This window comes from Budorcas taxicolor, chromosome 2 (assembly GCF_023091745.1).
Source record: "Budorcas taxicolor isolate Tak-1 chromosome 2, Takin1.1, whole genome shotgun sequence".
Taxonomy (NCBI): Eukaryota; Metazoa; Chordata; class Mammalia; order Artiodactyla; family Bovidae; genus Budorcas; species Budorcas taxicolor.
The window spans coordinates 82393586-82420577 of NC_068911.1; the positions used below are offsets into that span (position 1 = coordinate 82393586).

Below are 26992 nucleotides of genomic sequence, written 5' to 3' on the forward strand. Positions count from 1 at the left end.
CCATGTCCAGTTCTAACTGTTGCTAACTGCATACAGATATCCCAAGAGGCAGGTCAGGTGGTTTGGTATTCCCATCTCTTTCAGAATTTTCCACAGTTTATTGTGATCCACACAGTCAAAGGCTTTGGCATAGTCAATAAAGCAGAACTAGATGTTTTTCTGGAACTCTCTTGCTTTTTCCATGATCCAGCGGATGTTGGCAAAAAACAGGTAAAGTAAACAGGAACTTTGGAAGGTAGAAGCTAACCTCAGTTATTTCATATAATTAAACTATTTTATACAGATTTTTTTCTACAATGAAGAAATGAAGGTTTGACTAGAAAAGATAAATGTGAAGATTTGAATTTAGAAATTCAGATACATTAAATTTGATTTTATTTTAAATGCTAAGTAGGAAATAGCTAGTTTATTGTTATGAAGAAGTTATCATATTTGAACCTACCTGTTAAATTTTTATTATCCAGGAGACTCAGTATATATATGGAGGTGGGAGTTTTCTCCTTCACAAACAGCATCCTAATGGATATGTATGACGGTGTCATTAGTATCACTGATGTGAATATTTGCTTCAAAATTTATGCCAGCAGCTCTGGAAACTGCTATAAATACTCTAAAATAATAATGTTGGGAGTATTTATATATCATTTCCACTGGATCATCGAAAAAGCAAGAGAGTTCCAGAAAAAACATCTATTTCTGCTTTATTGTCTATGCCATAGCCTTTGACTTGTGGATCACAATAAACTGTGGAAAATTCTGAAGGAGATGGGAATACCAGACCACCTGACCTGCCTCTTGAGAAACCTGTATGCAGGTCAGGAAGCAACAGTTAGGACTGGACATGGAACAACAGACTGGTTCCAAATAGGAAAAGGAATACCTCAAGACTGTGTATTGTCACCGTGCTTATTTAACTTCTATGCAGAGTACATCATGAGAAACACTGGGCTGGAGGAAGCACAAGCTGGAATCAAGATTGCCAGGAGAAATATCAATAACCTCAGATATGCAGATGACACCACCCTAATGGCAGAAAGTGAAGAACTAAAGGGCCTCTTGATGAACATGAAAGAGGAGAGTGAAAAAGTTGGCTTAAAGCTTAACATTCAAAAACTAAGATCATGGCATCTAGTCTCATCGCTTCATGGGGACTATGCTGCTGCTGCTGCTGCTAAGCCGCTTTAGTCGTGTCTGACTCTGTGCGACCCCACAGACGGCAGCCCACCAGGCTCCTCCATTCCCTAGGATTCTCCAGGCAAGAACACTGGAGTGGGTTGCCATGTCCTTCTCCAATGCATGAAAGTGAAGAGTGAAAGTGAAGTCACTCAGTCATGTCCGACTCTTAGTGACCCCATGGACTGCAGCCTATCAGGCTCCTCCACCAATGGGATTTTCCAGGCAAGAGTACTGGAGTGGGTCGCCATTGCCTTCTCCACTTGGGGACTATAGATAGATTGCAAATAGATGGGGAAACAGTAGAAATAGTGGCTGACTTTATTTTTCTGGGCTCCAAAATCACTGCAGATGGTGATTGCAGCCATGAAATTAAAAGACGCTTACTCCTTGGAAGGAAAGTTATGACCAACCTAGACAACATATTAAAAAGCAGAGACATTACTTTGTCAACAAAGGCCCATCTAGTCAAGGCTGTGGTTTTTCCAGTGGTCATGGACAGATGTGAAAGTTGGACTATAAAGAAACCTGAGCACTGAAGAGTTGATGCTTTTGAACTGTGGTGTTGGAGAAGACTCCTGAGAGTCCCTTGGACTGCAAGGAGATCCAGCCAGTCCATCTTAAAGGAGATCAGTTATGGGTGTTCATTGGAAGGACTGATGTTGAAGCTGAAACTCCAATACTTTGGCTACCTGATGTGAAGAGCTGTCTCATTTGAAAAGATCCTGATGCTGGGAAAGATTGAGGGCAGGAGGAGAAGGGGACAACAGAGGATGAGATGGCTGGATGGCATCACCAACTCAATGGACATGGGTTTGGGTGGACTCTGGGTGTTGGTGATGGACAGGGAGGCCTGGTGTGGTGCGGTTCATGGGGTCGCAAAGAGTTAGACATGACTGAGCGACTGAACTGAACTGATATATCATTTCTTATAAGCATGTTTTTCATTTTTATCTTACATGTAGCAAATAATGTCTTACAATTTGTGTAATTGTGGTAATTGGAAAAAGCTGATGAGATGTGAGGTTTCTAAAATCAATAGCAAATGAATGTGATCATTGTTCATAGCATACTTGGTTTGAAATATCTCGTTTTAATGTTATCATTTCATATGTTTATGTGGTTTCAATGTCACTAAAATGACACCTAATTAATACATTTATGCAGTGTATAAAAATGCACTGAGTGCCACTAATTCTTCTGCTGCTATATTTTTTATAGCGATGTACACTGCTTAATGCGTGCTTTTATTTAAAAATCATTTTTGTAAATGTTTGCTATTTGCACTTTCTCTTTGAGGACAGCCACAATCTTACACCACAATTCACTATGAGAGATCATCAAAGCAATTAGCTTAGAAGTACTTCTCCATTTACCAAAGGATTTAAATTATTTTTGACAATTATGTGTAAGACTGCTCGTACATTATCTTAGGTTAAGTTCTGTAGAAGCAGTTCTGAGACAGGGATTGTAAGAACGAGTGGTTTGTTGGGGAAAGCTCTCAGGAAAAGGATGGTAAGGCAAGCAGAATGAAGGAGGGGAAGGTGTCTGTGCAGAAGATCTCAGTTGAAACAGATTACTGTTTGCTCTCACAGTGAAGCTCCAGAGCACAAATGGCATCACAGTGTTGGTCTCATCTTGGGGCAAGTGGGCTGGTCTTCTGTGCCCCATGTCAGCCAATTATTGCTTGGGGTTGGCTCTCAAAGGTAGGTGAGAGAGTACCCTCCTGGGTGAGATTGTTCCCATTTGGCCCAGGACAATTCTCCACAGGAGAAAGTTACATCCATGATTTATCAGCATCTTGATGATGGGAATTATAGCTTGTCAAGGTGACTGAGCCTAGCATCAGCAGCAGTCTTTATGTAGATAAATGACAATTTAAAAGAGAACTGGGCCTTCCCTGGTAGTCCAGTGGCTAAGACTCCAGGTTCCCAAGGCAGGGGGCCCAGGTTCCCAAGGCAGGGGGCCCAGGTTCCATCTCCGGTCAAGGAACTAGATACCACACACATAGTTAAAGATCACACATGCTGCAACAAAGACCAGAGATCCCGTGTGCCACAACTAAAACTTGGCGCAAATAAGTAAATTAAAAAAAAACAAAAACAAAAACAAAAACAGAACTTACTGGACCTAGGTTCTGTCTCTTCCTCCTCCCCAGCACATACACCCCTGCACATCCACATTTGTAATCAAATATAGATGGAAATTCAAACTGTATTCAAGTCCTTTTGATTAGAAAAATAGTTTAAAAGCATACATGAGGACTGGACTTTGGATCTGTTCCCTTTTCTGGTTGCTTGCCAAATAGAAATTGGGAATTTCTTTGGCTGCATGTGTGTGTGCTCAGTTGCGTCCAACTCTTTGCGACCCCATGGACTGTAGCCTGCCAGGCTCCTCTGTCTGTGGCATTTTCCAGGCAGGAGTACTGCAGTGGGTTGACATTTGCTGCTCCAGGGGAGCTTCATAACCCATGGATCAAAGCTACATCTCTTGTGTCTCCTGCATTGGCAAGTGGATTCTCTATCGCTGTGCCACCTGGGAATCCCTTTCTGTGGCTATGACTGCTGTTAAAATGCATTTATGTGGATCATGAACAAAATGAGTTCCTTGAGAGAGGACCTGAGATACTGTCCATGAAGACTTGAAAGTAAAAGTCACCCAGTCGTGTCCAACTCTTTGTGACCCCATGAACTATAGAGTCCATGAAATTCTCTAGGCCAGAATACCAGAGTGGGTAGCTTTCCCTTCTCCAGGGGATCTTCCCAACCCAGGGATCAAACCCAGGTCTCCTGCATTGCAGGCGGATTCTTTACCAGCTGAGCCACAAGGGAAGCCCAAGAATATTGGAGTGGGTAGCCTATCCCTTCTCCAGTGGATCTTCCCTACCCAGGAATCGAACCGAGGTCTCCTGCACTGCAGTTAGATTATTTACCAACTGAGCTACCATGGAAGCTCAAGGGTGTTTTAAACGCCAAAAACACCCAGGCAAGCTTTTTACCAGGCTTAATACTCCTACTTGAAATTCTTTATTTGTGGACACCTTATTGTTGTCTATACATGCATAACTGATTCAGAGAGAACCCAAACACTCAATTTGTTTAATGAATGAAATCTTGAATTCTTTCTCTGCTATAGATTGTTATGTCATACAGAAGAACTGCAGACTTTGTTTCTTCCTAATGGAATATTTCCAACCCACTTTTTCTTCCTATTACAGAGCTGTTAGAGAAGGTATCTTCTTTGAAAAATAATTTTGTTTCTTTCTAACGACTTATCAGAATAACAGAATACCTTAAGAAACTGAGTAACTTGAATGAGGATGGCAAAATGTCAATTAATATCAATGATTTAAAGAGTTTTTATTGTTTTAAATCTTCAAATAGTTTACAAGGGCATAGAGGACATATTATAAAAATGCTTTAAATTGCAGTTAACTTTAAAGTAGACCATTGACATGGTAGAAATAAACAATAGTGAGTCTTCATCTTAGATCAAAGAAATATTTGTTGCTAAAAATATTCACCCTGATTGCATCTGTATTTGATTATTCCAACTTACTAAATAAGAATAATGATATGCAAATAAACTCAATAATAAAGAGACATTAATTCAGTCTACAGTTCAAGCTGATCCTGTAGCCTTTTCACCCTGCATAGGGCTTTGCTAATACCTCCTGTAGAACACAAAGCCTAGGAAAGTTCTGAATTAAAAAAGGTATTTTGGAGCATGGTGGCCATGTTATTGGGAAGGTGACTTGTAGGGATCCTATGAAAAATGATTTCTTTATCACTTTGAAATCTAATGTCATTGGGTATCTTTTTACTACCAACATTTAGTCTTAGCACCACAATGCTGGGAGTTGAGGGGAGAAAGTAAAAGATAATTTTAGACTTACTTTTAATATCAAACCTTCAGATGTCCCTTCCTCAAGCCTTAGTTTTCTTTATGTAGTTGTTTATTTGTCTACATTTGTATTTTCCTCCAGTCTAGAAATAGGAATTTTGTTGAATTAGCAAAATTCCTTTTTAATCTCTATGCTTAATAATTTATTTCCCAATGTTTGTTTATTTCATTCATTGTCATGATTTTAAAATTATTGTTATAGGAAAGATAGAATATCTTAAAAATATGATGTCTCATTGTCAAACTTCTTCAGATTAAGCCTGGAACTCATGGCAACATGAAATAATGAGATAACCCATTGTGTTAGAATTTTGAGCCTTTTATAGAGCAGACATTTTATTTGGCTAATGTATTTTTTTCCAGACTTCATTTTATGTAATCATTGTCGTTTTCTAACAGCTTAAACAGTTTGAGGTCCCTCAATCTCCTTTGATTGCTCAATAATCATAATATCATGTGATATTTTTCTTGCTTCCAGAAACTTCCAATTAAGTGATGAAGACCACTGGATTTACCAGGCTGTTTTGGATCAGTATCCTGGGGATCTCTGTGGCCGAAGGACTTTGTATCTGGACATGTTACAAAGATATCTTCCACACAAATCGAGGCATGATTTGGTGAGTGCTGGACCTTATATACTGCCAAGCCAAATTGTTTTGGTGGTCAATAATTACTAAACTATACACACACACACACACACACACACACACACACATCTTCCCTGGTGGCTCAGCAATAACTGAGAATCCCCTGCAATGCAGGAGACCAGTCTACCATGTGGGAGATCTGAGTTTGATCCCTGGATCAGGAAGATACCCTGCAGAAGGAAATGACAAACCACTCCAGTATTCTTGCGTGGGAAATCCCATGGACAGAGGAGCCTGGCGGGCTACAGTCCATAGCGTTGCATTAATTGGACATGACTTAACAACTAAACCACCACCATACACACACACACACACACACACACATACACACACACACACACATATATATACATATTTTAAAAAGTTATTTTTAATTGGAGGATAATTGCTTTACAATATTATACTGGTTTTTGCAATATATCAACATGAATCAGCTATGGATATACACATATGTTCCCTCCCTCTTGATCCTCCTACCTACCTCCCACCCCAAACCACCCCTCTAGGTTGTCACAGAGCAGCAGGTATATATATACTTTAAATGGTGCTCTAAAATTATTTGTTTCCTACACTCTAGAAAATAATAGGGTTATAGTATGAAATCTGTCATTATGCAAGACAGTATGGTGCATGCCTATGCCAGAGCCTTTGACTGTGGATCACAACAAACTGTGGAAAATTCTTAAAGAAATGGAAATACCAGACCACCTTACCTGCCTCCTGAGAAACCTGTATGCTGGTCAAAAAGCAACAGTTAGAACTGGACATGAAACAACAGACTAGTTCAGAATTGGGAAAGGAATACATCAAGGCTGTATATTGTCACTCTGCTTATCTAACTTCTGTGCAGAGTACATCATGTGAAATGCTGGACTGGATGAATCAAGACTGCTGGGAGAAATATCAACAACCTCAGATATGCAGATGATACTATCTTAATGGCAGAAATTGAAGAGGAACTAAAGAGCCTCTTGATGAGAGTGAAACAGGAGAGTAAAAAATGCTGACTTAAAACTCAACATTCAAAAAAAGCTAAGACCATGGCATCCAGTGCCATCACTTCATGGCAAATAGATGGAAAAAAAGGAAAACAGTGAAATTTTATTTTCTTGGTCTCTAAAATCACTGTGGACAATGACTGCAGCCACAAAATTAAAAGACGCTTGCTCCTTGAAAGGAAAGCTATGACAAACCTAGACAATGTATTAAAAAGCAGAGACATCACTTTGCTGACAAAATCCCATCTAATTAAAGCTATTGTTTTTCCAGTAGTTATGTATGGATGTGAGGTTTGGACCATAAAGAAGGCTGAGTGCCAAAGGAATTGATGCTTTTGAATTGCGGTTCTGAAGAAGATTCTTCAGAGTTCCCTGGACAGCAAAGGATCAAACCAGTCAATCCATAGGAAATCAACTATGAGTATTCATTGGAAGGACTGATGCTGCAACTGAAGCTCCAAGTTTGGCCACCTGATGCAAAGAGCCAACTCATTGGAAGACCCTGATGCTGGGAAAGATTGAGGGCAGTAGGAAAAGGGACAGCAGAGGATGAGATGGTTGGATGGCATCACTGACTCAATGGACATGAGTTTGAGCAAGCTTAGGGAGATGGTGAAGGACAGGAAAGCCTGGTGTGCTGCAGTCCATGGGGTCACAGAGTCGGATATGACTTAGCAACTGAACAACAACATGTTGCATAAAAAGATGGGAGACCCCTCTGGCAACATTTATTCTTCTGTGGCTTACTTACCCCAGAGAGCTTCACCACGGTCCTCTGGGTTGCTCTGCTTGTGTTTGACTTCCAGGTGTCTGCAAATTCACTGGCCCATCTCAGAAGTTCTGCCATTCCTTGAGTCTTGCCAGAAAATGGGTTGTTTGCCCCTCCATTCACACAGCCTGCCGCATCTCAATCCTTCTAGTCATGGGGAAGCCAAAACTTGCCTTGGGAGCTTGTGTCTCCCTACACCATCCCCACCACAACTCCGCTTGGTCCCCTCGATGGATCTGAACACAAATGCCCCACATTCATAAATCAGAGTCTTGTCTGAAGTTCCCCTGAGACAGGCCTGGGAAGTTATGGCCACATTCTTTACTGGACAAGACTGCAGAGACAAGGAAACAGAAGTTACCATGTCACCAATGAATTTCACAGTAATTCACTTCAAAACAAAACATGTATGGCCTCTTACCTTTTAAATATTATGGGCCATGCCGTAAAATATTATTACATACTCTGTACTTTTGTAATTGTTTTAAATCAAGTAACAATACTTGAGGGTGGAGGATGGAAGGGAGTTTCAACAGGGAGAGGATATATGTATACCTATGGCTGATTCATGTTGTGCTTTGACAGAAAACAGTAAAATTCTGTAAAGTAATTATTCTTCAATAAAAAATAAACAAATTAAAGAAACAGTACTGACGTGTATAGAATTTATTTTATGTCAGTCATGTGTAAACTCCTGTAGTGCACATAATACTGGATGAGAGAAGTACTATAATTATCCTTACCTTTCAGGTGAAGAAACTGAAGCAAAGCCAACACAACTAGTATGACCAGCCTCTCCCATCCCATTAATCCCCATTCAGTTATTTGTTTTCCTTCTGACCTTTTTGCATTTACTTCTTACATTGGGATAATTAGTATGCATTTCTGTATGATGTGTACTTTTTTTCTTAGTGTTTGACAAGTTTTAAACATAGTCTTGGCTTTGAGGACTAAAGCTAAGAACTTTATAGAATGGATTTTAGTAGCTGATATTTGATTTAAGTGAAGCCATAGCCTGTTTCATTATGTACTTAGTTCAGTTCAGTCGTTCAGTCGTGTCCAACTCTTTGTGACCCCATGGACTGCACCACGACAGGCCTCCCTATCCATCACCAACTCGTGGAGTTTACTCAGACTCATGTCCATTGAGTTGGTGATGCCATCCAACCATCTCATCCTCTGTCGTCCTCTTTTCCTCCCACCTTCAATCTTTCCCAGCATCAGGGTCTTTTCCAATGAGTCAGCTCTTTGCATCAGGTGGCCAAAGTATTGGAGTTTCAGCTTCAGCATCAATCCTTCCAATAAATATTCAGGACTGATTTCCTTTAGGATGGACTGGTTTGATCTCTTTGCTGTCCAAGAATCTTCTCCAACACCACAGTTCAAAAGCATCAATTCTTTGGTGCTCCGCTTTCTTTATAGTCCAACTCTCACATCCATACATGACTACTGGAAAAACCATAGCTTTGACTAGATGGACCTTTGTTGGCAAAGTAATGTCTCTGCTTTTTAATATACTGTCTAGGTTGGTCATAGCTTTTCTTCCTAGGAGCAAGCATCTTTCAATTTCATGGCTGCAGTCACCATCTGCAGTAATTTTTGAGCCCCCAAAAGTAAAGTTTCTCACTGTTTTCACTGTTTACCCATCTATTTGCCATGAAGTATGATCTTAGTTTTCTGAATGTTGAGCTTTAGCAAGCTTTTTCACTCTCCTCTTTCACTTTCATCAAGAGGCTCTTTAGTTCTTCTTCACTTTCTGCCATAAGGGTGGTGTCATCTGCGTATCTGAGGTTATAGATATTTCTCCCGGCAGTCTTGATTCCAGTTTGTGCTTCTTCCAGCCCAGTGTTTCTCATAATGTACTCTGCATAGAAGTTAAATAAGCAAGGTGACGATATACAGCCTTCATGTACTCATTTCCCTATTTGGAACCAGTCTGTTGTTCCACGTCCGGTTCTAACTGTTGCTTCCTGACCTGCATACAGATTTCTAAAGAGGCACTTCAGGTGGTCTGGTACTCCCATCTCTTGAAGAATTTTCCACAGTTTGTTGTGATCTACACAGTCAAAGGCTTTGGCATAGTCAATAAAGCAGAACTAGATGTTTTTCTGGAACTCTCTTGCTTTTTCAATGATCCAGCGGTTTTTGGCAATTTGATCGCTGGTTCCTCTGCCTTTTGTAAATCCAGCTTGAACATCTGGAAGTTCACAGTTCACGTATACTGTTGAAGCCTGGCTTAGACAGTGTTGAGCATTAGTTTACTACAACTATGTGGTAGTTTGAACATTCTTTGGCATTGCCTTTCTTTGGGATTGGAATGAAAACTGACCTTTTCCAGTCCTGTGGCCACTGCTGAGTTTTCCAAATTTGCTGGCATATTGAATGCAGCACTCTCCCAGCATCATCTTTTAAGATTTGAAATAGCTCAACTGGAATTCCATCACCTCTACTAGCTTTGTTTGTAGTGATGCTCCCTAAGGCCCATTTGACTTCTCATTCCAGGATGTCTGGCTCTAGGTGAGTGATCATACCATTGTTCACTTAATTAACCATACCTAAGTTATAATTTTTTTTTAAGTAGGAGCCACCTTATCTTGTTTGTTAGGTTCTTTTCTCACATCACTTAGAGTTTAAATAATATATTAAATTCAGATATGTGGTCTATACTAGCAAAATGAAGAATTATTTAGGTCATCAATTCTTAATTTCAGGTGACATACCTTTATATAGGGGCCTCCCAGGTGGCACTAGTGGTAAAAAATCTGCCTGCCAACGCAGGATATGCAAGACACATGGGTTCAATCCCTGGGTCAGGAAGAACCCCTGGATAAGGGACTAGCAAGCCACTCCAGTGTTCTTGCCTGTAAGTCCCATGGATGGGGGAGCCTGGCAGGCTACAGCCCATGGGGTCACAAAGAGTTGGACATGACTGAGCAACTGAGCTTTCATAGACACACACACACCTTTTTATAAGGAGTATTTTAGAATCACCTACAGAGGTTTTTCAAATTGCTTGGCTATCTCACTTCTTCTTCTTTCTCTGAAGACTCAGATCTCCCAGAGTTGGTATTCACTGGCAGTAGGAACTACTGATACCCATATAAGAATGTCATGCCCTTCAAGAGCATGGGATGGGAAGAGCTACTGTCAATGCTATAATTATTTTAAGTTTAGATGTTCTAGTATCTGATTGTTTCCCTAATCAATGGCAAACTGAGTTTTTAGAATTACTGTAGTGATTTTTAATGTTTATTAGCACATGTCTAACCAAAGCACCTGAATTCATTATTAATATAGCAAGACTGATTTAAAGATAGAGTATTTTTAAAATTATATGCAGGGGAAATAATGTTTTCTGCTCGTAGATTCATTGCCATATAGAAGTAGAAGTTGTTCTAGGGCCACCTGGCCTGACTCCATCCTGTATGAAAACTTAAAAAGAATAAATGACTGGTCCTCAGTCACCAAGTAGCCATGGACCCAGAAATCTGGGACTGGTACCTGATCCTGATTGTTGTATTTACTATTAAGATATTCAGTCTTCACTTTTCAAAATCATTGATTTTAATTCATTTTATTCACTTTTCTAGCCATGACATAACACATAAGCTCAGTTTCATAATAAACATTTATCATCTGTTGTCTTTTCAGGTCGAACATGAGAAATATTGTGACCAGTATCACTTTGCTAAGGAGCAGCGAAGAATCCTGATATTAAGGTGGAATAAGAATAGGAGAGACTTTATACAGAAGGCTGTGCTGACACTGGCCGAAGCCTGTGCAACTCATGAAATGGAAAGCATGTTGGCTAAGGACAGGAAAAAGCAACAGGAAGTGTGTGCTGATCTGAAAGCCAAGGTGAGACGCTTTGCAGATGATGCTTCAGTATTTGCCTGAGTATTCATTTCAGAATTCACTTTTCCTGTTCGTTCAATTCCAACCTAAAATTTCTCTAAAAAGCCTATTTTGAATTAAATTGTTAGTTCGAAGTATATGAAATTGCAATTCCTTTAAGTCAAAACATTGTGAACAATCAACAGTTTCATACAGTTCAACCTGAAGTCGAACAGGAGGTGAGTATTAAAGTTTTGATTGTGGATATCCAATACCAACTACGAATGCTATACATCAGCATGAGGTATGGGATGAAAATACAGTGTAATTATAGAGTAAATGTCTGATACTCGTTCAGACTCACGAACCTCTCATTCACTTTTAAGATTTTTTTTAAAAAAGGATCCAGTTACGAAGAGGAGGGAGGATTTGTGAAGAGATACGTTGGGGAGAGCTTGATGGGCTGTGTGAGCTCTCAACAAAGTGAGATGGGGAGCAGATTGGGTTTTCCTCCTGCCCAGACCCAGCGAGGAACCTCCAGGATGGCTTGGAGAGTTGAGTGGGTAACCCTTGTAGTGGAGTCTTGGGGACTGGTATCTGAGGCTCACAGGGAAGTACAGACAGCACAAAATCGGGAAGTACAGAGAAACTGCCTTAATGGAAGAACTGCAAACAAGAGTGGTTGCTGTGTTGGGAGTAATTGCACCCCTCAAATGGATCATGGGTGCATGAGTCCCAGAGGCCCCAGGTGGATTTGGCCTCCCTAGGAGTGTTGGAAGGGCTGTCAAACATAAATTGTATCATGTTTTAAACTCCTGAGTAAGGAAAATTATGATTGGGGGTGACACTGAATCCTCACAGCTAATGTGAGATGAATTTTTGTGTGGGTAAAGCTGTCCCTAATGTGACCTGCCTACTTCACAGGATGCCTGGGAGTTGTGATGTGCCCATCCCCCTTATACTTAAAGAGTAGAATGGCCTGACCCAATCAGCTGAGACAGGATGAGGAGCTGACTAATCCTTCGCTGTTGAAGTCCCTGGGCAGGGAACTGTTCGGACCTCACAGAATTGCTGAAAATACTATTAACCATGAAACTGTTGAACCAGGAGTTAGTGACCTTAGGCAGTTTTCTGAAACTTACTTCTGTAACTGCAGTATAATGCCAACTGCTTGTTTGTACTTGAGAAATAAAGATGCATGCAACACACACACACACACAATTGTATTGAGGTACAGCATACACACAGTAAAGTGCACAGATCTTAATTTATTGATAAATGACATAGTAGGAGGATATTGCAACATTTTATTCTCTTGAAAGAAAAAATAAGCTGGTAGATGTTACATTATAGCAATTAATAGCATATAAAAACAAATGTCTTGGACTTCCCTGGTGGTCCAGTGGCTAAGAATCTGCCTGCCAATTCAGGGGACATGAGTTCAATCCCTGGTGCAGGAAGATTCCACGTGCCTCAGAGCAACTAAGCTCGTGTTCCACAACTACCGACCCTATACAACTAGGGAGGTCTGCAAGCTCTAGGGCCCTGGAGGCGCAACTAATGAGTCTGTGTGCTGCAGCTACTGAAGCGCTTCACCTGGAGCCCGTGCTTCACCGCAATGAGAAGCCCATGCCTGGCAACTAGAGAGTGGTCTTTGCTTCCACAACCAGAGAAAAGCCTGCACAGCAACAAAGACCCAGCACAGCCATAAATAAATAAATTTAAAAACGAACAAATAAATGTCTCTATTTGAAAACATTAGAGGAAAAATTTCTCCTCTGCAGTTTTTTAAACAAAAAGATATTTCTTCTGACATTGCATAAACTTAGGACCTAAAAGCAATAGAATTTACATGAAGCTTCCAAGGTGGCTCAGATGGTAAAGAATCTGCCTGCAATTTGGAAGACCCAGGTTTGATCCCTGGGTCAGGAAGATGCCCTGGAGAATAGAATGGCTACCCACTCCAGTATTCTTGCCCAGGAAACCCCATGGACAGAGGAACCTGGTGGGCTACAGCTCATGGAGTCACAGAGTTGGACATGACTGACAAACACACACACACACAAAGCCCAATCTACCATGGGCTACAGAGCTAATGTCTCTCCAGGGATCTTCCTGACCCAGGAATCAAACCAGGGTCTCCTGCATTGCAGGTAGATTCTTTCCCATATGAGCTACAAGGAAGCCCCGCCCCCCCCCCCCCCCCCCAATATATACTAGCCCCAATCCATGACTACTATTCCGAATTCATCAAATCATTCAAGATTAGTTTTGCTTATTGGTGAATTTCATATGAGTCAAATCATACAGTATATAGTCTTTGATACTTCTTTCATGCATCATATCTGTGAGTTCCATCCTTGTTGCATGTCATAATCATCTGGGTAATATTTTGTGCATATACATATACCACAGTTTCTTTGTGTTTTCTCCTGTTGATGGACATTTGATTTGCTTCCAGCTTTTCATGTTATGATACTGGTGCTATGAACATCCTTGATCTTGACTTATGGTGGTCATAGGCCCTTGTAACTCTTGGATAATTACCTCAGAGTGGAATTGCTGAATCACAAGGCTCATGTTAAATACTTCCAAATAGTTTTCCAAAGTGGTTATACAAATTTACGACCAGTTTCAGTTAATCCACATTCTTGCCAATGCTGGTATTGCCAAATCTTTAACTTCAGCTAATCTGATGACTGTGTAGTGGGACTTCGTTATGATTTTCATTTGCATTTAGAATAAAGATGTTGAGCAGCTTTTCTTATGCATATTGGCAATTTGAATATCCTCTTTTGTGAAACAGCCACGTAGGTCCTTTGCCCATTTTTCTATTCCATTGTCTGCTCTTTTTCTTACTCGTTTGTATGTTCTTTATATGTTCTGTAGGCCAATTCCATTTTTTCCTCCCAATCTGTAACTTGTCTCTTCACACTCTTAATGTTGTTTTTTGATGAACAATTTAATTGCAATGAAATTGTTTTCTTTTAATTTTAAATATCTTTGAGATATAAGTTATATGTGGTTAAAATCATCCTTTTGGGGGACTTCCCTGGGGCCTCAGACAGTAAAGAATCTGCCCACAATGTGGGAGACCTGGATTTGATCCCTATGTCAAGAAGGAAATGGCAACCCACTCTAGTATTTTTGCCTGGAGAATTCCCATGGACAGAGGAGCCTGGCAGACTACAGTCCATGGGGTTGCAGAGTCGGACACAACTGGATGACTATCACAGAAAATCACCCTTTTTAGTGTAAAGCTCTATGAGTTTCAACAAATGCTGGACATGTAACCACCCCCACAGTCAGGATATAGAACTGTTTTATCACTTTCAACAGTCCTTCATGCCTCTTTGAAGTCCACACCTCACCCACCTTCAGCCTTTGGCCACTATTGATCTGTCTCTATTGTTGGAATATTCTAGAATGTCATATATCTATAACCAAATAGTATGACATGTGCTCTTTTGAGTCTGTCTTTTTTTCCTAAGCATAATGCCTTTGAGATCTAGCCATGATAGTGTAAATGCCAACAGTTCAGTCCTTTTGGTTGCTGTAATATTCCTTGATATGGGTTTATTAGGCTTTGTCCACTCGCCAGTTGTCTTCAGTTTTTGGCAATTAGTGTCACTTTGCTTATGGTGGAAGTAGGCTTCAGACTTTCCTCGTGAGTCTGAGCCCAAGAGAGTGTCTTGCCACTCTCGCACATTCCCCAGTGCAGATTCTTACTAACATTTGCTAGCCTGCTTGGGGAAGAGGCTTTCTGCTTTCTTGGTTCAGCCTCAGTATCAGGCAGGACCTATGTTCCTGGATATTGGGGCCAGAACCTATTCAGTGACTACGCCCTCCTCCCCAGGGCAGATGAACTTCAAGTTCACCTCAGGTCTTGCTGGTTCCTGTGAGGGAGAAAGCTTCCTGTTTCTTCATCAGGAGAGAAGGATTTCTTTGTCCCCTTTCCCTAGCCTCAAAGGGTCTATACACTTGCACCCTGAGGGTTTGCAGCTCTGCCTCCCTCCCCACCCACAGTGCCTTTTGTTCATTAGGGCTTTGTTCCTCTCTGGCTGGTTTGTATGACCACAGGAGTCTTCCTCTGCTGCTTTCCCTGACCGGGATCTTTCTTAGGAACACTCTATGAGATTTGTAAAGAAAAGCTTGTGAACGGGTGTAAATTCCCCTTGCATCTGTAGCTTCCATATGGCAGAAGCTCAGACTCTGCCACAGCAGCAAATTGTTAAAATGAAACTATGGAATCATCACAAAATTTTACCTGCAATTTTTTTATCCCTTCTAAAATGGCCTTGACTTCCCCAGGGGCTCCGCCTCAGGTAAGTAGCTCCCGAATTGCCTATCTTGTTGGAGGCATCTACCTTTCTTTAAATATCAGGCTAGTTTATTGTCCTATGACGTCTTCTCTCTGTTAGATTCAAGAAAAATTTTGATGTTGTAGGCTATCCAGCTTTTTCTTATGGTTAAAGTTGGAGTGACATTCCTTTCTGGTTTCTGGAAGGTCCTAATGCAATACAGTTTATCAGTCTTTTAAATGCTATATTTAAGAAATCATTGGCTAGTGACATGGGGTCATTTTCAAAAGTCTGCGATTTTTTTCTACCCAACAAGTCTCCTGCCAGAAGTTTAGGCTCCACCCAAAACAGTGAGTTGGGAAGAGCAGTAAATGGGAACCTGAAGGTGGAAAAGAAGTAGCTAAAGGAAATTGTGTATGGGGAAATTTTCCAGGAACAGCCCAGGCAACAAAACTGATAGGAAGGGAAGAGTCAGCAGCATTAAGCACCTACTGAGTTTACCAGACAGCCTCAGTTACCAGTCCATGAGAAAACTGCCTTTCCCCTTTATCTCTCCTCTCCTTTTCTTTCCCACTCCTGGGCTCTGATGGTCTAAGCATGTAGGGAATAAAAGGAAATGTTATTTTCTGAATAAAGAGGGAAAAGTTGCTTTATCTCTTAGAACTAGATAATTTAATTTTGAATCAAGGCTATATTTTGTGACTTAAAGTGATTGTGGGACCCTCTGTAATCCGAGAGTGGGCTATGGTTTCTGCCTAGGTTTCATCTAGTGACAGGAGAAATATCTGAGTAGGGGACAGAAATAATGCGGTGTTTTGATTATTTCCCACACATCATGCTGCCCAGTGTATCAAGCATACTCTGTGGAGTACCCTCAACATCTCAGACATTTGAATAGATGCTTTATAGGCATTTTCTGATAATATCCCCAATGACAAACTGCCCTACATAGCTTTCCATATGAGTGCTATAGAGCACTCAGCCATGAAATCATGGGCTGGGTTCTGCGAAGGCAATATAATATGGGTCTCTTCAGAGACACATGGTCACAATATGGTGAACAAATACCTCTGAACTTTTGGAGATGCAGCCTCCAAAGAGTAAATGTGGGCAGAGAGTGGAAAAATTGGAGTATAAAGTAAACTGGTAAAATGGATTCTATTTTTCATAGAGACAGTGTATTCTTGGAGTCTGTGTTCCTGATCAAGAACGGAGGCTCAGCAAATTATAGTTCATAACAGAAATATATCATAAAAGAAAAGCGGTAACTCTATTAATTCTGTAGTAATTAAAAATATTAAATTATTCTCATCAGTTCAGTCACTCAGTCTTTTCTGACTCTTTGCAACTCCATGGACTGCAGCATGCCAGGCTTTCCTGTCCATCACCAACTCCTGGAGCTTGCTCAAACTCATGTCCATCAAGTTGGTGATGCCATCCAACCATTTCATCCTCTGTTGTCCCCTTCTCCTCCTGCCTTCAATCTACCAGCATCAGGGTTTTTCCCAATCAGTCAGTTCTTTGCATCAGGTGGCCATGGAGCTTCAGCTTCAGCATCAGTCCTTCTAATGAATAGTGAGGACTGATTTCCTTTAGGATTGACTGATTTGATCTCCTTGCAGTCCAAGGGACTCTCAAGGGTCTTCTCCAACACCAAGTTCAAAGGCATCAGTTCTTTGGTGCTCTGCCTTCTTCATGGTCCAACTCTTACAACCATACATGACTACTGGAAAAACCATAGCCTAGACTAGACAGACCCTTGTCAGCAAAGGAATGTCTCTGCTTTTTCATATGCTGTTTAGGTTTGTCATAGCTTTTCTTCCTAGGAGCAAGGGTCTTTTAATTTCATGGCTGCAGTCACCATCTGCAGTGATTTTGGAGCCCAAGAAAAGAAAGTCTCTCACTGTTTCCATTGTTTCCCTGTCTATTTGCCATGAAGTGATGGGACCAGAAGCCATGATCTTAGATTTTTGAATGCTGAGTTTTAAGCCAGCTTTTTCACTCTCCTCTTTCATCTCATGGGTTTTTTAGAACCTGAAAAGAAGCTTGGAGATTTATTCTCAGTCTTCATTTTACAAGTCCAAAGGCTGACGTCCTGAAAGACAAAGTGACCTGAGTTAAGGTTTATGCCAGCTCATTTGATTTGAAATTCAATATTATCTCTGCCCTACACAGCTTTGCATATAAGAATCTTATAAAATAATAGAAGATATTTATTATACTGTGGGCCCCAATGTGCTATAAAATAGACTGACAGAATGTGAAAAATATTACTTCATTGTATCATAAATTTGATCTCTCTAAAACCAACATGCTAGCTATAATAAACATTAGTTAAATATTTAACCATAATTTTGTTCTTAGTCTTGGAATTTAAAAGGGCTTTTGGGGAGTGATTTAGATGATTTGTGTCTTTAAGGAAAGAGCTAAAGGAATTTTGAAATAATGTGTTCTCTCTCTGTTTTAGTTTTCTATCAGCAACAGCTGCTGTAGCAAGTAGGGACTTTTAGGCCTCTCACAAGATGGGTGAGAGGAAAGCGGGAAAACAGAGCTCTCATTCTCTTGCTCCCTCAAAACCTTCTGTTTGGTCCCCTAAATTTTCTCAGACTGCTAGCCCCAGACCCTCCTAGCACTAGCCTGGACCACTCTGTTAGCTGTGTATTTGATTCCTTAACATCTTCGACTGTCTATGGAATGGTTGGGGGGCCCTATTCCCAGATCTGTCTCACAGTTGACTTTCTCTGTCTCCATGCTGGGTGGCCAAGTACTGCTAAGAAAAAGTCATTTTATCCAGACTTTGAATGAAATGTCCACATCAGAATGCTCAGTCTTATCCTTGGTTCACCAGTTCCTCCTAGTCCTCTTATCCCTGTTTCAAAGAATTGTGTGTGTGTGCTAAGTCACTTCAGTCCTGTCCAGCTCTCTTGACCCTATGGACTGTAACCTGCTAGGCTCTTCTGTCCATGGGGATTCTCCAGGCAAGAGTACTGGAGTGGGTTGCCATGCCCTCTTCCTGGGCATCTCCCTATCCAGGGACAAATCCCGTGTCTCTTCTGTCTCCTCCACTGGCAGTGGGTTCTTTACCACTAGTGCCAACTTTAGGTCAGCCCCAGACAGGTCCTTAAGAGGCTCTTGGGCTTCACTGGTAGATCAGATGGTAAAGAATCTACCTGCAATGCAGGAAACAGGGATTCAATCTCTGGGTCGGAAAGATCCCCTGGAGAAGGGAATAGCTATCCACTCCAATATTCTTGCCTGGAGAATTCTGTGAACAGAGGAGCTGGTGGGCTATAGTCCGTGGGGTCACAAAGAGTCGGACATAACTGAGTGACTAACACTTTCACCTAACACCATACACCCTCCCCGTCACACTCCCAGAAGACACACCACTTACTGCTTTATCAATAAAATGAAGTCATGGAGGTCTAAGATTAATCCTCAATTCCTATCTCCCTGGCCCTGTGTCTGTCTCTGCTAGTCCCCTGCTCTCCCCTCTGATGCACAATGTGAGATCTTCTACACGTTCATGTCCAGTCCTTTCCTCTGATGTTTGGGATTCTGATCCATATAACCACTTGGTTCTACTGTTTACCCTCTTTCCTTTATTTTTACTCTGGGGGTATTCCTCTCTGTCATCCTCTAGTTCCTGGGCAGTCCTTATTCTCTACCCTTTCATTTGAAATCAGACTTTTGAAAGAATAATCTAGATGATTTTTTTCTTCAAGACTTGTGATGTCTCCACTCCATCAAATTCCTACCCTCCCTCCAAGATGACAAGTGACCTCTGTATTACTTAATGGAATTAACACTCTTCCATCCTGATCCTACTGGACCCCTCTGCCTCTTTTCTCACTGTTGACTACTCACTCTGGACATTTTTCACTGTCAGCTTCCAAAATACCATTAGCTTCGTCATGTCTTAAAGTTATTCTCAGCCAGCCTGTGTGTTTGTCACTGTGCCCCTCCTGTAACCCTGGTTTCTTCCAGGATTCTGTCCTTGCTCTTTATTCTTCTCTCTCTACTTCATTGGCTCTCCATCCCTCTTGTTATTTTCCCTACTTTATATGCTAATTACTCTCAAATCATTTTTTTTTCATCTCTGAACAGCTCTCTTTTGAACCTCATTTATCCAGCTACATACTAGTTATACCAACTTAGAAGTCTACAAATACCTTGAACTCAGTGTCCAAAATAGAAATCTTTGTTTTCCCGTAATAAATTTGCACTTCTTTCTTGAAACTTATCTTAGCTTCCTCTTTTTCCTCACCCTCATAGCGACTTACCAAATTTGGAAAATTTTCGGTATTAACTATATAGCCTTTTCTTTCTATCAGGGAGCCTTGGCCACTGTTCCTGAACTATTACAGCAGCCTTCTAATGGCTATGCTTCACATCCCACAAAAACATTTCTGTAACTTTTCCCCTAAACTGCAGGTAGGGTGCTCTATCTAAAAGCATTCTGGTTATTTGCATTATTCCATCCCTTGATGACAACTCCTCAGTAGTAGCCCTTTACTTGCAATATGGCTAAACTTCCTAGCATGGCTTTCTAAGTCCTCGGTAATATGGACCCTGGCTCCTTTCCTGGCCTCCTTTCTTGATACTCCACCTCATATTTAACAGCTTAGACATGCCACCCCCGTAATCCTTTCTCCATCTCCAGCTGATACTGCATTGTACAGCATTTTGTTCCCTGACCTTGTGCCCTTGCTCCTGCCACTGTTGGCTTGTCTGGAACGCTGCTCTTGCCTTCCCTTGTCTGGGTAAGTCTCACTCATCTTCAAGATTTAATTCAAATGTCTGCTACAGGAAGACTTTCTTGGGTCTCTGGCTAGGTTCAGTCCATTCTTGGTTATCCCTAGCCCCTTAGAGATAATCATAACTTGCCAGTAATTCGGGCACACTGAAAAAAATCTATGTCCCCTATACAACTGCAGGCAGGAGCTTCATCTTATTTATCTTCGTATAGCATATACCTCCTATAACTCCTCTAACACTACCCTCACAACAAATTTCTCAGTGATCAGAACATGCTTGGTGCCGAGTGACTCTTGTTGAAGTATATAATAAGCCTCAGGCATTTTTCTCTTCTTAATGTGTGTGTGCTAAGTTACTTCAGTCATGTCTGACTCTTTGCAACCCTACCAACTGTAGTCCACCAGAGCCTCTGTCCATGGGATTTCCCAGGCAAGAATACTGGAATGGGTTGCCGTGCCCTCCTCCAGGGGGTCTTTCCAACCCATGGGACTGAGCCCATGTCTCTTACGTCTCCTGCACTGGCAGGCAGGTTCTTCCCCACTAGTGCCACTATACCTCTTGATATAGTACTGTTTTAACTACCTTTTTTCTACCTTACTTATTTACGAGGGAATCTTCTGTAGAAACAAGTACGTGGATGTTCAAGGTCATTAAGAAGTGAAATACAAGTCTTAATTGTCAGCATTGAATATGCTGTGAAGTCACATATGGTTTTACAAAGAAAAGCTGATAGTCTATAAAACTGAGGTATTTCAGGCATGGACCATGTTACCAGGTACTTAGTCTTCTCCAGTTCATCTTCTTTGTGTGCCCTCCCCCCCATCTCTATCTGTCTAATGAATGACATAACCAAGAAACCATAGTAGTACGGGAAATCAGATAATAATGAGATAGAAGAAACTTTCTTGAATAAATCATATTTGAAATACCCTTTTCATATTTGTCATGGCATCGGCTCCTCCCATAACCTCCCTTCTCCACAGATTTTAGCCTCCTTTGCTGTTGGAGAACAGACTTAGGTTTTACAAACTGCATGGTGTATGGTACTATAATATAGTTTTTGAGTTTCAATTCCATTGATAATGAATAACAGATACCATGGTAAACAACGATAAAAAATGAACAAGGTATTATTTTAAAAGTGTTTATAGGCGTTGGACAGCCAGGGCCTGAATAAGATCCCTAAAATAAGGAAAACTTTAAAGATGAGCCCTGTATTCACCTTAGGTTTCTTCCTGACTTCATGGGTTCTTCATGGTTTTTTTTGTTTGATTTGTTTTCTTTTTTTGGCTGTACCTTGTAGCTTGTAGGATCTTGTTTCCCCCACCAGGGGTTGAACCTGGGCCCTTGGCAGTGAAAGTGTGAAGTCCTAACCACTGGACTGCAGTGAAATTCCTCTGACATTATATTTTAATATAAGGAAGAAAGAGAAATAAACTATGCAGTAAATTATAATCTCGGTAGGTGAACAAAGCAGATATTGGAGTTTGAGTTGCAAAGGCACCTGAGATTTGGGGGATAGAGTACCAGAGATAAAGGAACGGCAGATAAAAGCCTCCAAAATGCCTACAAAAAATATCTCATGAGTTCCTTGCCAACTTGTAAGCTCTGAATGCAGAGAATGAGATGCCAACAGGCCAAAACAGAACAACTACTAGAAGGCTGAGAACAGAGATTTCAGTGGTCACACAGTTTTGGGGAGGTGTAGATATTGGAATCCTAGCTGAGCTCATGTGAAAAAATCACCTAGACATTCAGGTGAAACTCCAGAAAGGTCCTGCCTTAAGGGTACGAATTACACTTAAGGATTGTGGACAAAACTGAAACAAACACCCTTCAGTTCAGTTCAGTCGCTCAGTCGTGTCTGACTCTTTGCGACCCCATGAATCACAGCACGCCAGGCCTCCCTGTCCATCACCATCTCCCGAAGTTCACTCAGACTCATGTCCATCAAGTCCGTGATGCCATCCAGCCATCTCATCCTCTGTCATCCCCTTCTCCTCCTGCCCCCAATCCCTCCCAGCATCAGCGTCTTTCCAATGAGTCAACTCTTCGCATGAGGTGGCCAAAGTACTGGAGCTTCAGCTTTAGCATCATTCCTTCCAAAGAAATCCCAGGGTTGAACTCCTTCAGAATGGACTGGTTGGATCTCCTTGCAGTCCAAGGGACTCTCAAGAGTCTTCTCCAACACCACAGTTCAAAAGCATCAATTCTTCGGCGTTCAGCCTTGTTCACAGTCCAACTCTCACATCCATACATGACCACAGGAAAAACCATAGCCTTGACTAGATGGACCTTAGTCAGCAAAGTAATGTCTCTGCTTTTGAATATACTATCTAGGTTGATTATAACTTTTCTTCCAAGGAGTAAGGGTCTTTTAATTTCATGGCTGCGGTCACCATCTGCAGTGATTTTGGAGCCAAAAAAAATAAAGTCTGACACTGTTTCCACTGTTTTCCCATCTATTTCCCATGAAGTGATGGGACCGGATACCATGATCTTCGTTTTCTGAATGTTGAGCTTTAGGCCAACTTTTTCACTCTCCTCTTTCACTTTCATCAAGAGGCTTTTTAGTTCCTCTTCACTTTCTGCCATAAGGGTGGTGTCATCTGCATATCTGAGGTTATTGATATTTCTCCCAGCAATCTTGATTCCAGCTTGTGTTTCTTCCAGTCCAGCATTTCTCATGATGTACTCTGCATAGAAGTTAAATAAGCAGGGTGACAATATACAGCCTTGAGGTACTCCTTTTCCTATTTGGAACCAGTCTGTTGTTCCATGTCCAGTTCTAACTGTTGCTTCCTGACCTGCATACAGATTTCTCAAGAGGCAGGTCAGGTGGTCTGGTATTCCCATCTCTTTCAGAATTTTCCACAGTTTATTGTGATCCACACAGTCAAATGCTGGCTTTGGCATAGTCAATAAAGCAGAAATAGATGTTTTTCTGGAACTCTCTTGCTTTTTCCATGATCCAGTGGATGTTGGCAATTTGATCTCTGGTTCCTCTGCCTTTCTAAAACCAGCTTGAACATCAGGGAGTTCACGGTTCACGTATTGCTGAAGCTTAAAAAGGTAAAAATAAAGCATCAACACAGCCCAGGAGATTTTTGTGACACTTTAATACCTTTCAGACTAAAGACTCAACACTCTTTAGAGAAAAATAATATAACTTAGAGCCTCTACAACAGATCCTTCACAACATTCAGCCCAAAATAAAAATTACTGAACATTCAAAGAAACAGGAAAAAGTGACAGATAATAAAGGAATAAAACAGTCTTAGAAATGATCTAGATATTATAGTTAAAAGGTAAGAACTATAGCAATTATGATTAATGTGTTAAAGAAAATATAAGAAAAGATGAAAATGGATAAAAATATGGAATACTTCAGTATAGAATTAAAATATATAAAAATGAATCAAATGAGTGTTTTAGAAATGCAAAATACAATACCTTAAGTTAAGAACTCATTGAATGAACCTTAAGAGCAGACTAGACATATCAGAAGACAGAATTAATGAACCTGGAGATAGAGCAATAAATCTTTAAACTGAAATATATGAAGATAAAAATAATAAAAAGCAGAATAGAGAAGAAAGCATAAGAGAAATGTGAAAGATAGTAAAAAGGTTTAATGTACATGTAGTTAAAGCCCTAGAAACAGGACAGAGAATGAGATACAGGCATATTCAAGAAGTGACATATGAGCTCACCAAATTTGATGAATGATCTCCATCTGTATTTTCAAGAAACTCAGCAAACTCCTAAGATGGATAAATACAAAGGAAATTATTCTGAGGCACGTAATAATCCAATTACTGAAATGAAAGGTAAAGAGTAATACAGTTAAGTGAAGAAACAGATATAGAATGGACATCCATCTTGCTGGCGCAACCCCAAGCAAATACAGCGTGTTCTGGCGTCAGTGGTGATGGCAGCCAGAAGCAGCATGTCCTTTACCAGACCAGCTTTGTGATGTATGATTCTGGATGTTGTTCCTGGAAGCTTAGTCTAGAGCTTGCTTCTCAGACCCTTCCAAAGACTGTGAACTTTCTAAAGCCCTGTAATTAATACTTCCCTTCTTTAACTAGGCTGGATTCTCTTGTGCACAACTAATAACTCTGGCACAGATGGTGTCTGGGTCCTGCTATGCTATTCTAACTTGCCTGTGTGGTGATTGCAGGTTAAGATAAGCAGGAGTCAGAACCAGTGATGACCCATCACTTATCTGGTCAAGCTGGAATTGATGCTAAAGGCACCGTATATGGGATCATCTCAAAGGAAGAGGTGATCACAAAAAGCTTACTGTTCAGTCACATGGCCTAAGGGACTAGATGCAGGGGCAAGGATGCTTTTACCACCTGATAACAATCTTTCAATGTCCATAATGTTATTTGTGTGTGCTCAGTGACTCAACCATGTCCAGATCTTTGCAACCCCATGAACTGTAGCTCACCAAGTTCTTCTGTCCATGGGATTTCCCAGGAAAGAATACTGGAGTGGGTTGCCATTTCCTCCTCCAGAGGATCTTCCCAACCCAGAGATCAAACCTGTGTCTCCTGCGGCTCCTGCCCTGGTAGGCAAATTATTTATCATTGAGCCACCTGGGAAGCCCACAGTGTTATTAATATTTACTTCTGTTTATCCTTCTGACATCATCTCAGGGGTATCTTTTTTTTTTGATAATGAAAGATGCTGCAAATTTGGGAAATAATGATCCTCACATTATATACTTCCTTAATCAATAAAGAAAAAATATATATATAATTGGAAAACCTGGATGCTTAGTTTACCACAGGCACTGGCAAGGATTCAGTAGTTTCTGCCAGTCTAGGACATTTGTTCATGAATATCTTGGTGCGGTTAACTGTGCCAGGCACCATCAGCACAGTGTTATTGGGGAATCTTGTACAGTGCTGCATGGGTACTATATAGCCTCTGCAGTTGAAGACATTCAGAGAAGTGTGATTAACCTTGACTATAATATCAGCAGAATCAAGAGAGCTTTGAAGAATCATACATATCGATACTACAGTGATTTTTGGTCACAGAGGCAGATAGCATTTCCTTGGTACAGCTATATTATGCTGTCTGTGGCTCCTGGCAGATAGCGAATTGAAATTGCACAGGGCCTGGGGACTTGATGAATGTGTATTTTAGTTCCAAGTAATGTATTCAAAGTAGCCCCACTCTGTTGTTTTTTTTTATTTTTTACTGTTTAATATTTAGCACACATTTTTAAAAGTTTTTTAATTGAGGGATAATTGCTTCACAGAATTTTGTGGTTTTCTGTCATATATCAACAAGAATCAGCCATTGATATACACATGTCCCCTCCCTCCTGGACCTCCCTCCCATCTCTCTCCCCATCCCACCCTTCAGCCCCTATTTGAGTTCCCTGAGTCATACAGCAAATTCCCATTGGCTATCTATTTTACATATGGTATTGTAAATTTCTATGTTACCCTCTCCATACATCTCCCCTTCTCCCTCCTCTCCTCCCACCATGTCCATAGGTCTGTTCTCTCTGTCTGTTTCTCCATTGCTGCCCTGAAAATAAATTCATCAGTGCCATCTCTTTAGATTCTATATATGCGTGTCAGTATATGATATTTAAATTTATCTTTCTAACTTACTTCACTCTGTATAATAGGCTTTATTAGTTTCAGCCACCTCATTAGAACAGATTCAGATGTATTAGTTCCAAGTAATATATTCAAAGTAGCCCCACTCTTAAAATGTCTTAGTTAAAAAAAAATTACATTTGTCAGCATTGAGATCTATTTATAAAGTCTAAAAGATACTGTACTTTTTAATGTTCTTTACAATGAGAGCCTTGCATTTCAATGGCAAGTCATAACGTCTCACAAGATGTTTTGCAAGTGAGGATTCTTGGTGTGTCATATACTGTGTGGAATGTTTGTATTTTACAGTGACTGTACAGTATAACTGTAGGAAATTGTAATTCAATGATTAGGTAATTTAAGAGAGGAAACCACAACTTGGATTGGAAAGTCAGTACTTTTTAAAATTCTTATTAAAAATAAGCACATATCTACTAAAAAATCATGGGTCTCAATTAACAGAATAGAGAGTCTAGAGATAGGCCCACACATCTATGGTCAATTGATTTTCAGCAAAGATACAAAGTCAGTTTAGTGGAGAAAGGGTAGTTTTATGAACAAATAATGTGGGAACCATTGAATACTTAGGTGAAAAAATAAATGAACCTTGATACCTACCTTGTGACTTATATAAAAATTAACTCGAAATGGATCATTGACCTAAAGGTAAAACTGAAAACTAAAAAACACAAGGAAAAACAACATATGAGAAAATCTTTATAACCTTGGATTTAGCAAAGATTTCTTAAACATGATACCAAAAGCATTACTCCTCAAAGAATAAAAAGGCAGGCCTCCCACTAGGAGAAAATATTTGCAAATCACATATCTGATAAAGGATTTGTACTCAAATTTATAAAGAATTTTCAGGATGTAAAAAGTATCTTACTAGTAATAAGTAAACAATCTAATTAAAAAGGAGTAAGATATTTGAACACTCTTAAAACAAGTCATATGGCAAATAAGACATAAAAAGATGCTCAAT

The 26992-nt window shown here is 40.5% G+C and overlaps 1 protein-coding gene and 1 non-coding gene across 2 annotated transcripts in view; both read left to right on the plus strand.

The window, feature by feature from the left end:
* Positions 1-26992, plus strand: part of CCDC148 (coiled-coil domain containing 148) — a 201484-nt gene that overhangs the window by 22200 nt on the left and 152292 nt on the right. Inside the window, 2 exon segments of the mRNA XM_052636231.1 lie at positions 5555-5693; positions 11142-11348. Of these exon segments, the coding sequence (XP_052492191.1) occupies positions 5555-5693; positions 11142-11348 (346 nt within the window).
* On the plus strand, positions 12127-12274 carry LOC128044095 (U12 minor spliceosomal RNA). Its single transcript, XR_008199067.1, has one exon. It is a non-coding gene; the product is annotated as a U12 minor spliceosomal RNA (small nuclear RNA).